The 15414-nt window shown below is 41.5% G+C and overlaps 1 protein-coding gene across 2 annotated transcripts in view; it reads left to right on the top strand.

Annotated features, from left to right (window-relative positions):
* LOC124605171 (N-acetylneuraminate 9-O-acetyltransferase) overlaps window positions 1-15414 on the top strand; it is a 217177-nt gene that overhangs the window by 61898 nt on the left and 139865 nt on the right. For both annotated transcript variants that reach the window (XM_047136683.1, XM_047136682.1), the window contains one exon: window positions 9978-10097. In XM_047136683.1, the coding sequence (XP_046992639.1) occupies window positions 9978-10097 (120 nt within the window). The remainder of the gene's footprint in view (window positions 1-9977; window positions 10098-15414) is intronic.

Below are 15414 nucleotides of genomic sequence, written 5' to 3'. Positions count from 1 at the left end.
ATCTTCGTCATTGGCACCCATGTCTTTCGATGTCGGCTTCCGGCACACTGTTCAGTATTTACAGCCAAGCTCTTTGTCCTGTATCAGGCCATGGAGTACATCCAGCGTCACAGAATTTCAGTTGTGTCCTTTTTCTCAGACTCACTCAGCACCCTTCAAAGTCTATGTGCACTGTACACCAGCCATCCCTTAGTGCAGTGGGTCCAGGAAAACTGTCACTTGCTCACTCTTGGTGGAGCTAGTGTGATGCTTCTATGGGTTCCTGGTCATGTTGGTCTGCCAGGAAACAAGGCTGCTGATACTGTTGCCAAGGCTGCAGTCCTCGTACCTCAGCCCTCGAGTTCCTGTACTCCCTCCAATGATCTCTGTGTTGCTGTCTGTCAGGAGGTGGTGTCCCTCTGGCATTGTCAATGGTCCTGCCTTCACTGGGATAAGGTCTAGCTTATCAAGCCTCTCCCATCAGCTTGGAGGACCTCCTGTCGGCTCTCCCACCGGGAGGAGGTTATTTTAACTAGGCTGTGTATTGGGCACTGCCTTTTAGCCATTGTAATTCGGTAAGTGGCGCTACCCCACCACTTTGTACACAGTACGCCCAAGATTTATCTGTTTGCCACTTTCTGATAAAATGCCCATTTCTTACCCGTTTACATTCCCGCTTGGGTTTGTCGTCTGAGTTAGCAGCCGTTGTAGCAAATGACGCGTGGGTTGTAGACTGCGTTTTACTTTTTGTCTGCCAAAGCAATATGGTGAAGGCCGTTTAATTTTTAGTTTTGAACCTCCATTTCTGCATGTGCCTGTTTTTAGCTTTCTTCTATTACGTCAATTAGTACTGAGACATAGTCATTTTTAACTGCTCCCTGTCTTCGTTTTCTCTAGTTTTCACTTGGCCGCATATGACACCAATTGTTTTTTGCACCCTGAAGCAAAACAATCCAAACCAACTAGTGCCATGATGAATCAAAGTGACTACTTAACAGAATGCTTCCACTAACTGTCTGACTCCTCTACATACAAGCCCTGCCATAGTGACCCCATCCCAGAAGTTCAACGTAACCTCCAATTCCTATTCAAATCCCTTATTCCCATCCCAGAGTCTCTCTACTGAGTCCATCTCCCTCCTAACACCCACCTTCTTCATGCTTCCCAAAATACATAAACCTGACAATCCTGTATACACCCATGTAACTGGTTATTGAGCTCCCACTTGTACTCGTTTCTGTTGATTCCACCTCCCTATACATCAACATTCCCCTTGACACTATTAATATTCCTCTAGACACTATTGAATGCTGTCTCTCCTAACAACCTTCTGACTCCGAACCTACTATCTCGATCCTTATACGCCTTACCAGTTATATCTCACGCACAACTACTTCTCCTTTGAGGGGAAGGTATACAAAATAAATCCATTGCACAACCACAGGCACCAACATGACACCCTCCTATGCTAACCTCCATTTAGAGGACATCTTCTTAGACTCTCAAAATCCCAGACCCCTTGTCTGGTTCAGGATCATTGATATCGTCATGTTGTGGACCCAGGCTGAAGACCCCATCCTTATTCCTCCACATCATCATCCGTTCTCTCCAATTCGCTTCTGCTGGTCCTTCTCAGGCAATGTGCCTCTTTCCTGGATGTTAACCTCCACCTGTCTGACTCCATCCTTACCTCTGTCCGTATTAAGCCCACTAACCACCAAAAGTATGTTTATTTTGGTAGCTGTGACCCCTTTGACACCAGAAAACTGGTCCCATGTAGCCTGTGCACCCATGGACAGTGTGTCTATGAGGATGAGAATTCCTTTACCCAATATATTCAAAGCCTCAAGGATGACTTAACAGACAGGCAATAACCCTCATACCTAGTCTGCAAACAGATTTCCCATGCCATGTCATCACACACTCCTAATCATCTTACTCCTCCCCAAGAACCAGCTGTAGAGGGCTGCCCTCTTTGTATCCAGTATCAACCTGGATTGCAACAAGTGAACCATATCATTTACCAGGACTTTAATTATGTTATCATACCTGGAAATTAGACACAGCAAGCCCATGATGTTTCTGATTGTCCCAAAAGTGGCATTCTGTCACCCACTGAACCTACACAACATTGTTGTCCATCCCTATGCCATTTCCACTCCCAATCCCTTGCCACTGATGTCATATCCCTATTCACCCAACCAGCCCATCCTACTCCATTCCTGTCACACACTTATCCTTTCCCATCAGATGGAGGATGACATGTGAAAGCATCCATTGCTCGCATCAGCAATTTTGCATATTATATTATGTGGGCATGACCACCAAGCAGCTGTTCACCAGAAAGAATGGCCACGGCCAAACTATGACCAAAAGCAGAGTTGACTATCCAGTGGTGAAAAACATTGCTGAGCACAACATGCTTGAATTCAAAGACTGTTTCATAACCCATGTTGTCTGCATTCATCCCTCCAGCACCAGCTTTTCTGAACTGTGTAGATGGGAGCTATCCTGGCGATGTGTCCTTCACTCCCGTAATCCTCCCAGACTCAGTCTCTGGTAACCCACTGTCACCATACCCTCTATCCAGCTGTTTTCTCTTCCTCTGTCCTTTCACCCTTCCCAATTCATGGTTCTGCATCATCTTCACCATGCACTGCACCTAACTGGCTATGCTGCTCATATGTTGGTTGCATAGCCCGTGCATCTGCCACTCTTCCCTCACACATTCCTATCCTTCACACCTGCTGCCTCCCTCTGAGCCACTAGCTGGATATCTGTCCCCAATCTCTTCTTTTGCTTCCCACACCTTTCTCCCACTATTCATCCCACCCAACTCAACCTCACACCCTCCCTATGCCAAACATGCAATCCTGGTGGTATTATTTGTCAGTCAGCACAGTGCAGGTGCACAGCCATGTGTGCATGCCAAGATTTAACAAATTGGGATTTGATCCATCTGCTATATTTTCTGCTCCCAAGAACAACTAATTTTTTTTGCTTTTTTATTCTGTGTCTAATGCAGTACACATGCAATACACCATAACTACAGGAATATGTTAAATTTTTATGTATGCAAAATCTTATTTAAATATATTACTCAGTTGTTTTCATTTATGTTCATGAGTATAATGATGCAGTTGGTTTTACTGGAAACCTGAGTAATTAAAGTGACACCTATTTAAAGTTTTGATTACATTATATAATAGGAAAAACATGGTGACCGAATAAACAACAGAGGAACTATTGTTACCACTCGTTTAAAAGCAGGTACTCCCAATTTTTTGAGAATGTATTTGGAATCATTGAAAAGTAATTACCTTACAAAATATTTGACATCAAAAGTTTGGACCCTCGAACTTTCAATCGCGTATTTTGCTTTAATGACTGCAAGATTCTAAACTTTAATAATAGACTTTTATTGCTGTATCTTTTTCTAAATCGGACAACACCACTTATTAATTAATGCAGTCAGTAATTATGATTTCAAATAATTTAGGCTCTTAAAGTTTTTATTTCGTGATGAATGCCATACACAGAAATAGAAGATTTCAAAAACTGTTTGGTAATGATGTTCCATGTACTTTGTGAATTATTATTGTGAAACAAATATTTTAAACCAAACAATAGCAAAGTCTTAAGATTCCATGACAGATTGTAGAATCTAGCATAACAGAATTACAGAGCATCATGTAATTTCAGAATTCACATAATGCTCTTATCCCAGCCTTCGTGTAGCAGCCCCTATCCCAAAGTCTGCAATTCATGGCTTGCCAGCAAATAGACAACAACCATGTCAGATCACATAGGACTCTGTGGCCAGCTAATGCATCGCTAACATGTCTGTCAGATTACAGCCAGTCAGCAATTGGATAATATTTACATGTTAGTAAAGTATACTCCCAGAGTTTATATTTATTTATATATTTTATTGTTATACTGGTATTATTGTATTATAATTATATTATTTTATTTATATTTATACCATTCATATCTCTGTGTCTGATTGCATTGCTTAATTAACATCAGTGTGTCACTTGGTGTGGGATCCTGCATGGTGCTGTCATTATGTTCAAATTTCTGTGTTATGAATACCGCAGTCCAATGTAATAGATGTAGAAAGTATGCCTGCCAAGACTGTGTAAATGGTTTTTGTGTTTAAAAAAATCTTGGGTGGACCAATTAACATCCATTCTGAAAGTGTTAATGACCTGCAAACTATATTTATTGCACAGTGTTAGACATGAAACAGTAATGTAAATCATTTTGTGTGTGCTGACACAGTCATGATTCCATCATAATTAATTTTGCCACTGTGAACATTGACCAAATTTGTTTATGATGCTTAGTAGTTGGGTGATACTCCTTCCTTAATGGATTACAACGAAGGAGATGTGCTTCCATTTACCTGTATGTAATGTGAATTGTGTAACTGGAACTTGCCATCAACTATAGTACAGTGGAAATATGTTGAGATGAAAGACCTTTAGATCTCATTTTGTGTCCAGCTTACATCATCTGAACTTCTCGTACCTGGCATTAGTTCTCAGTATATTATCTCAGTTATGAGACTTCAAGTTTCTTCAAAAGAGACTGCAACAGAACAACAGGTAAGTGGAAGATCACAGCACACAGAGCTTCTGACAATGTTGAGTGGAATACACTGTACAAATTCTAAAGGTAGCATGGATAAAATACAAGGAGCAAAAGATAATGTACAACTTTTACAAAAACCAGACTGTATTTACAAGACACAGAGGACAGGAAAGGGAAGCAGTTGTTCAGAAGAGAGTGAGACAATGTTGTTCTGTCTATAAATTGAGTGAGCATCAGTGGAAACCAAAGACAAATTTGGAAAGGAAATTCAAGTTCCAGGATAAGAAATAGTAGCATAGAGAGTTGTCAGTGATACTGTAATTCTGGTAGAGATGGCAAAGCACTTAGATCATCAGTTGAACAGCTGTAAGATGAACATAAATGTAAGTAAAGTGAGCTTAATGGAGTGTAGTAAAATTATAGCAGATTAATTTTAAGAGATTAATATGGTAATGAAACACTAATAATAGTAGAAAACATCTGCCATTAGGGCATCAAGAGGGGTGGATGAAGTAGAGATGATCTAAAATGCAAACTGGCAATATCAAGAAAATCTTTCTGAGGAAGAGAAATATTTTAACTAATAATATAAATTTTAGGAAGTTCTTTCTGAAAGCATTTGACTGGAGTGCAGCCTTCCATTGAAATGAAATTTATCTGATATGTGGTATAGACAGGTAGCGAATAGATGCTTTTGAAATGTGATGATGCAGAAGAATGGTGAAGATTAGGTCTGTGGATCGAATAACTAATGAAAGGTACTGAATCAAATTGGGTAGCAGTTAGTGTTAAGGCACAACTTTACTAAAAGATGGGATCTGTTGATAGGACACAACCTGAGGCATCAGGAGATAGCCAACTTGGTAATGGATGGATGTGTGGGGGGTTTAAAATTGTAGAGGAAGGCTGAAGTTTGACTGCAGTAAGCAGGTTCAAATGGATGTAGCTTGCAGTAGTTACAGAGATGAAGCAAACTGCTCAGTTTAAACCAGATTAGAGAGCTTCATTGGCTTCAAGAAAATGTCGTTATACTGCCCTCTGGTTTCTGTACAAGATGTAAATAACCTTTCATTCCCTGTATTTTATGGCTGCTGCCTTCAGAATTTAAGTGTATTCCAGTTAACATTGTCAAAATCTCTCTCTGAATTTACAAATGCTGTAATCATAGGTTTGCACTTCTTCAATGTACCTTTTAAGATAACTTGCGGCATCAGTATTACCTCTCACGTTCTTACATTTCTCCAGAGCCCAAACCGATATTCGCTGATGTTGGTTACTTCTTCTGTAAATAAGCCATATCAGTAGTTTGAAACCATGACATATTATATTGATGGTTCACGATTATTCATACCTCTCGGGCGTGAATTGGAGTTATTACATTCTTCTTGCAGTTTGTGAAGATATTTTGCCTGTCTCACATTTCTCTCATATGCCTGGCGGACCTATTTACAGTGGTTAGTCCTCCCCAGGATCGTAATACACTAATGGCATCCAAAATGCAACACTTAGAAGCACTGGAGAAATCACAGACAAATTGATTTGGGAGATAATGTGTTATAAAAAGATCACATGATGGAAAATACAGCCCCATGTGAACTGGGGAAGATAATGAAATCAGTATTGAATGTTGCCACCATTGCTGGCTATAAATGCTGCTACATGCCTCGACATTGAATCAAAGAGCCTTGGATGTGTTGTTGGGGTAAGCAGTCCATGCTGTTTCCACATATTGGCAAAGTTGATCTGGTGCAGCAGAGGTAGTGTATGCCAGGACAGTTGCTCCACTGTCATTGAGCAGACATTTTCAGTAGGCAAGAGACTGGGAGAACAGGGAGACGAAGATACCTATACAATCAGATGGGTGATGAAGAAGTCTTGAACATTGCATGTCACGTGTAGTCCTGTGTCATCCTGTTGCAATGTAACCATCGACAAGCTCCGAAGGTATTGAAAGACAACAGGTTAGTGTACTGACAGTGCTTCCTAGGGGTGTGCAGGAGTGGAATCCAATACTGCCCCAAACCATAATACCAGGTGCAGGACTAGTACGGCAATGCATATGGCAATGGTTCAACAGTCTCTCACCTCATTGTCTCCAGACTGTAATCCGACCATTGTGGTTGTGTAGGCAGAACTGGGATTTGTTGGTAAAAGCAATGTCATTCCATTTGGTTGTCCATGCCCATTGTACATCACACCATTGTCAGTGCAAACACCTGTGGTGTTAAATCAGTAGTAAATGCATCAATGGACACCTTGCAGACAGTTGAGTTTGCTGCAAACAACCTCAAATGGTATGCACAGACACTACTTGTGCAACAGACCAAATTTGTTGTGATATCGTTCATGATGTACCAGAGCAATCCATCACTGCTGTGCACACAATATGCCTGTCATCACGTGTATTCGTGCAATGATGTGAGTGCAGTTGGTCCTGTCAGTGCGTCGTTCCCTCCTGCATCCAGCAACTAGAGATCCGCATCACAGTAGCTACTTTCCATCTTACACGTTCACTGATTTCTGTGAAAGATAATCCACAATACCTACAGACAACTATTCTTCCTTGGTCGAATTCGGGAACATGCTCGAGAGATGCTCACTGGCCTCTTTGAGCCATATTGAAGCTGCTTATACAGAATGGCCCCACGAAAGAACAATTCCAGCACATCTACACAACCTTCTGTTCTCCCTTTATACAGTGCTTGCAGGTGGTGCTACTGGCACCCGTAATGTGCATCTGTGCTGAAATGCTAATCCTGTGCATCTCTTGTCGCCACAAACACATGCTGCAAATTTCACCTTGTTTGGATGCTTCCTTCAGGGTGTTGCATTTTGGATGGCCATCAGTGTAATTCTGAGGGAAGGTCTTCTACTCGCAATGCTTTGTTTAGAGTCAGGTCTGGGAGTTATCTGTCAAATTCTTCTTGCAGTGCCACACCTTCCATCTCACTTTCATCTGCTTTCTCTTCCTCTTTTACTTACTTCATTTATATATATTCCTTCCACCTATCAGTCAACCCTTCTGCAGTATTACCCAGACTTTGTATGATGAAGAAGCATGGGAGTGTGGTAGTCTCATATGTCTTGCAACCAACTGGACATACAAACTGTCTTTGGTTGGATAAAGTAATTTGCATAAAGAAAAGCAGCTGTTGCTGACTTGCATTTTCGTGCTATTGTTGCTTTGTGTACACACCTTGAATGGAGAGAGCTTAATATCATCTCACAATTTGAATCTGAGTGAATGGAGAACTAGTTTGAATTGAACAAGACTGGGGGGAAGAATTGCGCTTGTCTTTGCCAAAGGCAATCTCAGTAAGCATGTTTGGATAAAGATTTAAAAATTGATCTCTGAATATCAGCTCAGCTGTCTTCATCACAATCTCAAAAGACTTAATCGTATTACATGTTTTGGAAGTAGCTGTCAGCATGAATATCCCACATTTGTTTTTACTTGTATGTTGTTGCTGCTTGTCTTCCTACATTGTGCACAGCTTGCTTAAAGAGCTAAATTACTCCTTTGGACATTAAACTGAGTCTGCTGATTATGGAATAGTTCTTGTAATCTTAGTAGTGGCAAATGAGATGATTTGTGTTCTACAGAATTGATTTGTGATGAGAGAAATAACTTTTTTATTATTTTTCTGGTGTTTCATCAGATTGAGTGACTGATATATAAAGGTTGAAATTCCTCCTTTTTTGTTGTTATAAATCCTGTTCCACATTTTCCTGTTTTTCTTGTTCTATTAGACAACAGATATCACAGTTATATCTCTCTGAACTAGTCCTTGCCATTTCAGTTATGGCAGTGCCACAGTATCATACTTAAACTTCTCAATGTCTTCAGCTAATTCTTTTATTTTGCAGTTCTAACACTATTCACAAAAAATCAACAGTACAGAAGGCTGAAAGTATTGAATAATGGATGAGACCTACTAAATGCAAGCTTGGCAAAGAAAGGAAACCTATACAAGTATCACCTGTCCCTTGTCAAAACATCTCTTCCTTAACAGTCTCGCCACCCATGGATGCATCTACAATAGAAAGCAGAAGTTGTCAAAATATACTGGAAACCATACCAGAGCTTTTATTGACGGACAATATCCTCCCCAGTTCATCCATAAATAGATCATCCTTGCCATTTCCTCATCTGACATCAGTTAATCTGTTCACCAGCTACCGACCAGCAGTTCTTTGATCATCCAGAACCACACTGTCCTTAAAAAGTTCAACCACATCCTTCACCAGGGCTTTAATTACCTCTCACCATGTCTTTATATGAGGGGTATCATATCCACATTACCAAAAGTACTGGCCCATCACCTATCCAACCTGCAGAATATCATTGTCCATCTCTACTGCAATCCTGCTCCCAACCTTGCACCTCATGGGTCATTCCCTTGTGATCGGCCCATGTGCATGACCTGTCCCATACACCTACCCACCATCTCCTACTGCAGTCCAGTTTCAGGCACCTCCTACCCAATAAAAGACAGGGTCACATGTGAACGCAGCAATGTTATGTACTCGTATCAGCTACGCACAGGTGCTGTACAAGGTACAACAGTCATGGGGGAAAAAAGTAATCCAGGAAGTATTGAATTTGTTTATATAGTTCCACTCTTTGATGACAAAGACCTGTTAATAACATATCATAGTATAACAACTTTAGTATAGTGGGTTGTGTTTTAAAAATATTTGAAGATGGTCACTACAGACCAGTATTGATAGTCTGATGATAGTGTTTATGATCATAGACTAGACTTAAAGAAACAAAAACAACTTGTAATATACAGTGGGATGTGCTCAGAGGAAGTGTGAACCAGTCTTAAAAATGTGGCAAGGGTAGCAGGTAACAGCATTGGAGAATGGGGAGATAGTATCAAAAGCCAATGGCAGAGTATTGAGAGATGAGGCAGTCCAGGTGAGGGTGACTGTATGTTGATAACCTAAAACTCAAAGCTCCTAAGACTGACAGTGTAATGTTGCTATATATTTGACTGGAGGAAGTGTATTTACAAATTCCATGTAACCTCCCATACACTTCCAGTCAAGTTAAGTATAAACATCAATAATGTAGCCATGTGGTCTAATAAATTTCTCAACACATTTGTGGTGCTATTTCTCAGCATTTGTTTATGGGTTCAGTTAGTTAAGTGTTACCTGCAGAGGAAAAGCACTCTTCCTGAAGCTTGGAAGTATACACAGTAGCTGACAGTTCAAAGATTTCAAAGTAGCTGGTATTGTGCTTGCAGGGTCTTTTAAATTTTAAACCTCAAGTAGTCACACAGGAAATTTCTGAGTTTATGTGGAGGACTACAATTCTGCGTGGTTAGGAATGTTTATTATTTTTTCATTGTCTGCAATCTTTCGTTGTGATGGCTATGTAAATATTGTTGCAGGATGAAGATGATCCACCAAATGTGATTGTTGCTGGTAATGCCTTATGGTCAATTAGAGCATCTAATGCATCTGTTCAGGCATTAGAAGAGTATAAAAATAATTTAACTTATCTCGCACAGGTACGTATCTTCCAATAAGAGCATTTTGATAGTCATAATGTAACATCAATATAAAATATAAAGGAATTTCCAAGATTATATGTTGATAGCATTTCACTCATTCATCATCTAAGCAATTGGTACCACATTTTTATATTTTGTGAAATGCACAACTTTGTATACCCTTTGTAGAACTGCTTGTCAGTCTTTGCCCTCTGTTGGTATTGTGTTAAGGTGTAATTGGATATTATCGTACTGTTTCTTAATTCAGTTTTCCCTTAGATAATTGTATCAGCTATGAGAAGCCTTAAATTGCAGCTAATAGCTTTCTGTTGAGGGTAACAACAGCTGAAGTAATTCAGCATAAAGCGGTTTATTTCAGAAGCATTCTCAGCTAAATTGTAATGTACAACATGGACAGCAACAGTTCTATTACGCTCTCTTGGGAAACTTCAAATATTACTTCTGTGTTTGTAGATGATTCTCTATTCTGGATGAATTGGCTTGTCACATATGTCAGAAAATTTTCAGTCTAGTCACAAACCTAGTCAGACATACCACAGGAAGGTACTTTTTTAGGACATGTCAATATGGTACTGAATCGAAAGCTTTCTAGAAGTCTAAAAATGCCAAATCAGCATAGTTTTCTCTGTGATTAGCATTAAGGATGTCGTGTGAAGAGGGAGAGTAGGGTTACGCATGAGCGATGTTTTCGCTACCCCTGCTGATTTCCATGAAGGAGGTTGTTTTATGGTAGGACACTCATAATGTATGACTTTAGAGTGTGTTTTTGTAGTTTTCATTTGAACTGGTCAGAAGCCCTGTGATCAGTTCTATTTACTTTTTTGTAGGTGGGTGTAATACATGCCCTGTTCCAGCAGCAGAGAACTTTTCTCAGCTCAAAGAGTTTGTGGTAAATTATTATCAAGACTAGAGCTAATTCACATGGAAATACTTTTTGACAGGGACTCCTTAATGGCTTGGTACATAGCTGAGTTCTGAGATTTTAAGCTGCTTTGTAACACTAGTAGTACTGACTACAATGTCACTAATCATAGCAGCAGCACGGATGTCAAATGATGGCTACATTCCTTCATTTTTCCTTTGCTTGGGAACATTAGAACATAGTATTCAGCATTCTAGCTTCTGTGTTTCTATTTTCTTTTTCATTTCCTATCCCATCCAAAGGAGTATGCACAGTTTATTATTATTGTTATTATTAGTATTATTGGTGGTGGTGGTAGCATCAGTATCATCATCATCATCATCATCATCATCTTTTCTCCCAGTGACGGCCTACATCTCATGAGGTTCTGGGACTGAGAGGGCGATACTTGCCTAATATTTTGCCGTAACAGTTTCTCAAGACTTCAAGGACTGTCAGGCTGTAGACCAAGGGAGATCACTACCTTCTTCAATTTTCAACTGTTTGTTTGAGCTTGAGGCATAATTCATTATATTCCCTTCCTGAATCAAATGTTTCTAACTGTTGTCAAAGAAACGAGATAACGTATTCCATATCCATTTTGCAGTATGCACAGACTTTCCTGCTTACTTTTTAAAATCTTGTGCCTTGGTGCTTTTTGCTGCTACAATTGCATCATGACCTATGATCGATATCTACATTTATACTCTGCAAGCCGCCTTACAGTGCTTTCCATACCAAGAAGTCCCTTCCACACAGCCTAGTAATCCATGGTCATCACATTTGCAGTGATGAGCGGCCCCTCTCAAAATATACCGAGGGTCTCGCTGAGGCCTTCACAGACCATAATTATCCTCCCAACCTTGTACAGAAACTAATCTCTCCTGCCTTACCTTTCCAGTCTCCCACCACCTCTCAAAGTCCCACCATCCGGCCACGAAGGAGCATTCCCCTCATACCTCAGTACAACCCAGGACTGGAGCAACTGAATTGCTTTCTCCACTAGGGTTTCGACTACCTCTCGTCATGCCCTGAAATGAGAATTGTCCTGCCCACTATCCTTCCCACCCCTCCCACAGTGGTATTCCGCCGTCCATCGAACCTACACAATATACTCATCCATCCCTATACAACCCCTGCTCCATACCCCTTACGTCATGGCACATACCCCTGTAATAGACCAAGATGTAAGACCAGTCACATACATGCCCCCATCACCACAACCACAACCAACACCAACACCACCACCTACTCCAGTCCGATCACAAACATCACCTATCCCATCAAAGGCAGGGCTACCTGTGTAACCAGTCATGTGGGCTATAAGTTAAGCTGCAACCACTGTGCTGCATTCTACGTGGGCATGACAACCAACAAGCTGTCTGTTCACATGAGTGGTCACTGACAAATTGTGGCCAAGAAACAAGTGGACCACCCTGTTGCTGAGCACACTACCAAACGTAACATTCTTCATTTCTGAGATTGCTTCACAGCCTGTGCCATATGGATCCCTCCCACTAAAACCAGCTTTTCTGAATTTTGCAGGTGAGAACTTTCCCTTCAATATATCCTACGTTCCTGTAACCCTCCTGGCCTCGACCTTCGTTAGTCATTGTCTAAACCCATCCAGCCTCCCAGTTCCCATTCCAGCACTATACAGCTCTTATTCCACCATCACACTCAGTCTTTTTACTTATCTCTTTCCGCTACCCTCTCTCCCCACCTCTCCCCTCCGTCTAACCCCCCAATTGCACACAGCTGCCCTACCCTCTCTATCTCATCCCTGCGTGCTCCCTAGCAGGATTGCACTGCCCGTCACCCCTACCCTCCTCCTTACCCCCATGCAGCCACCACTCCCATCTTGTACTGGTGCTGCTGCTGCTCGCAGTGTTGCTGTAGTTGCCGTGTGTGTGTGTGTGTGTGTTGTGTGTGTGTGTGTGTGTGTGAGATCTATTTTTGATAAAGGCCTTATGGGCTAAAAGCTTTATTTGTAACAGTCTTTTTGTTGTGTCTATCTGCGACTCAGCATCTCCACTATATGGTGAGTAGCATCTTTCCTTTTCATAATATTGTTACATTCCGTCGTGGATTTTCTGTTATTAGAAATATGAGGTGGAATCCAAAATTTTTGGGAATGGTGCTGCCATCTGGAAAGTAAGAGTAGTAGATATGTGCACCGTTAGGCGGCGAGAGCTGCATATCTGGTGAGTCAGTGTGTGGAGTGGCATTCAGCTGGGAGGATGTGTTGGGTGTCCACAGTGATTTCTGTAATACTCTGTTTGGTGTATGGCGATTTTACGATGGATCCGCGAACAGAACAGCTCATGTGTATCAAATTCTGTGCGAATCTCGAGAAAAATGCTACGGAGACCCTTGCAATGATTCAACAAGAGCTTGGGGGACAGAGCATGAGCCGTACGTGTGTGTGTGAGCGGCATGTTCAGTTCAGGGCCAGCCGTACAGACGTTGAAGACGATGCTCACACTGGAATGCCTATAAGCCACACAATGCCAGACATTGTTGCCAAACTTCAACAATTGGTTCGTGCGGATCGCCATCGAACCATTGAAGACCTTGCGGGTGAAGTGGGTATTGGTTGTGGGACATGTCAACAAATGTTGATTGATGAATTGGGCATGCATCGTGTCGTAGAAAAATTTATGCCAAGGATCCTGACTGTCGATCAGAAGGGACAGCGTGTTGAATGTGCACGGACCTTCGTCAGACCGCATCTGATGATTTAACCTTCTTGTCACGGGCATCACCAGTGATGAAAGCTGGATTTACGGTTATGACCCAGAGACAAAGCAACAATCGTCCCAGTGGAAGAGCCCAAGCTCTTCAAGACCCAAAAAAGCGAAACAGGTGAAGAGCAAAGAGAAGAGCATGATCATCATTTTCTTTGATACCAAGGGAATTGTGCACAAAGAATTCATTCCACCCAACCACACAGTGAATTCCACGTACTGAAAGCAATGTGGCGGTTGTACCCCACCCATCGTACTCATCAGATTTGACACCTTGCGACTTCGCACTATTCCCAAAACTGAAACTCAGGTTGAAAGGCCTTCGATTCGACACTCTAGAGAGGATTCAAGAAGCATCGCTGGTGGTGATAAAAACCCTCAAAGAACAGGACTTCGAGAAAACATTTGACCAGTAGCAGAAGTGGTGTGTATGTGTGGATGAGAACTACTTCGAGGGTGATGGTGACTATTAGTCCAAAGGTAAGGTTTTCAACAGATGGCAGCACCAGTCCCGAAAATTTTGGATAGCACCTCGTAATAGAGCATTTTGCAGAGACTTCAGTCATTGTTGTGCAGTTAATACCTTGTGGCGTTACTCCATGATTATTGGGAGAGGGGGGGGGGGGGGGGGGGGGGACTGTTGGTACCTCGTCTAACAACAGGGAAGCTATTTGCTTTCATCTTCGTTGGTGATGGTTATAACTTCACTAGCATCTGTTACCACATAAGGATAACAGTGGAGATTAAAAAAAGATAGTGCCATAGTCTTTCTTCACATCCTCGTCTACCGAAAAACGAATGGGTGTCACAGCCAAAGTGTATTAAGGATCTTGGTTGATAGAGGACCCTCTGTGATGCATTCACACAGGAACTGAACACCTTACAAAAGTCTGCAGTCCAGCAGTCGGTCGCCACATGACAAAGGCCAAAGAGCACTCGGTCAATTGTTCATTCCACTTGCCACAGCTGGAAGCTTGAGAAAGTATTAAATGTTTTGATTTTCTTTTTCAGGGTAAATAGTTTTTGTATATCTTGCAAATATATATGTATATAGATAAAATTCTCTTGAGCTTCCAGCCACATCAAGTTGGTTAAAACCCAAGAGCTTTCAATTGCAAACTTCTTGCCCATTTTCAAGTGGTGATTGTCATGTGGTTGCTGCTGTTGTCCTTACGCAGTGGTGCTACTGCCTGTGTCATCACTGTGGCCCAATCCAGTGCCATATAAGGTAATGTTTTGATTGCAAGATTGTTGCACCCACCTCAACCTTCCCATGGTTGGGTCCCAAGCTTTGCTTAACTGTAGAGCACTATCTTTATTGAAGATGTTTTCAGAAGTTTTTTGTCTCCTTAGCCACCTCCTAAAGAGGCATAAAATCAATCCAGTCTTCGGGCTCCAGCAAAAATTTGACAGCTTGTGAGGACGGTGAAATATGACGTAGGCCTTAGGATGACAGGAATATACAGAATATGGTGTGGGTGTGGACAGTTTTATGTTAGACAGTGTGTGCATGCTGCTGAACTGTGCCACATACAACAAGAAAGGTGATTCTCCTTATGGTATCCTGAGAAATCACCAATGGCAGAGAATGCTCTTGAAAGTGGAAAGTGGAAACTACATTCGACAAAACATTATTAAAAGGCAAATAGTTTCTGGGATAGTATCA

Source organism: Schistocerca americana, chromosome 3, assembly GCF_021461395.2.
Source record: "Schistocerca americana isolate TAMUIC-IGC-003095 chromosome 3, iqSchAmer2.1, whole genome shotgun sequence".
NCBI lineage: Eukaryota > Metazoa > Arthropoda > Insecta > Orthoptera > Acrididae > Schistocerca > Schistocerca americana.
This window is presented reverse-complemented; position numbering and strand designations above follow the sequence as displayed.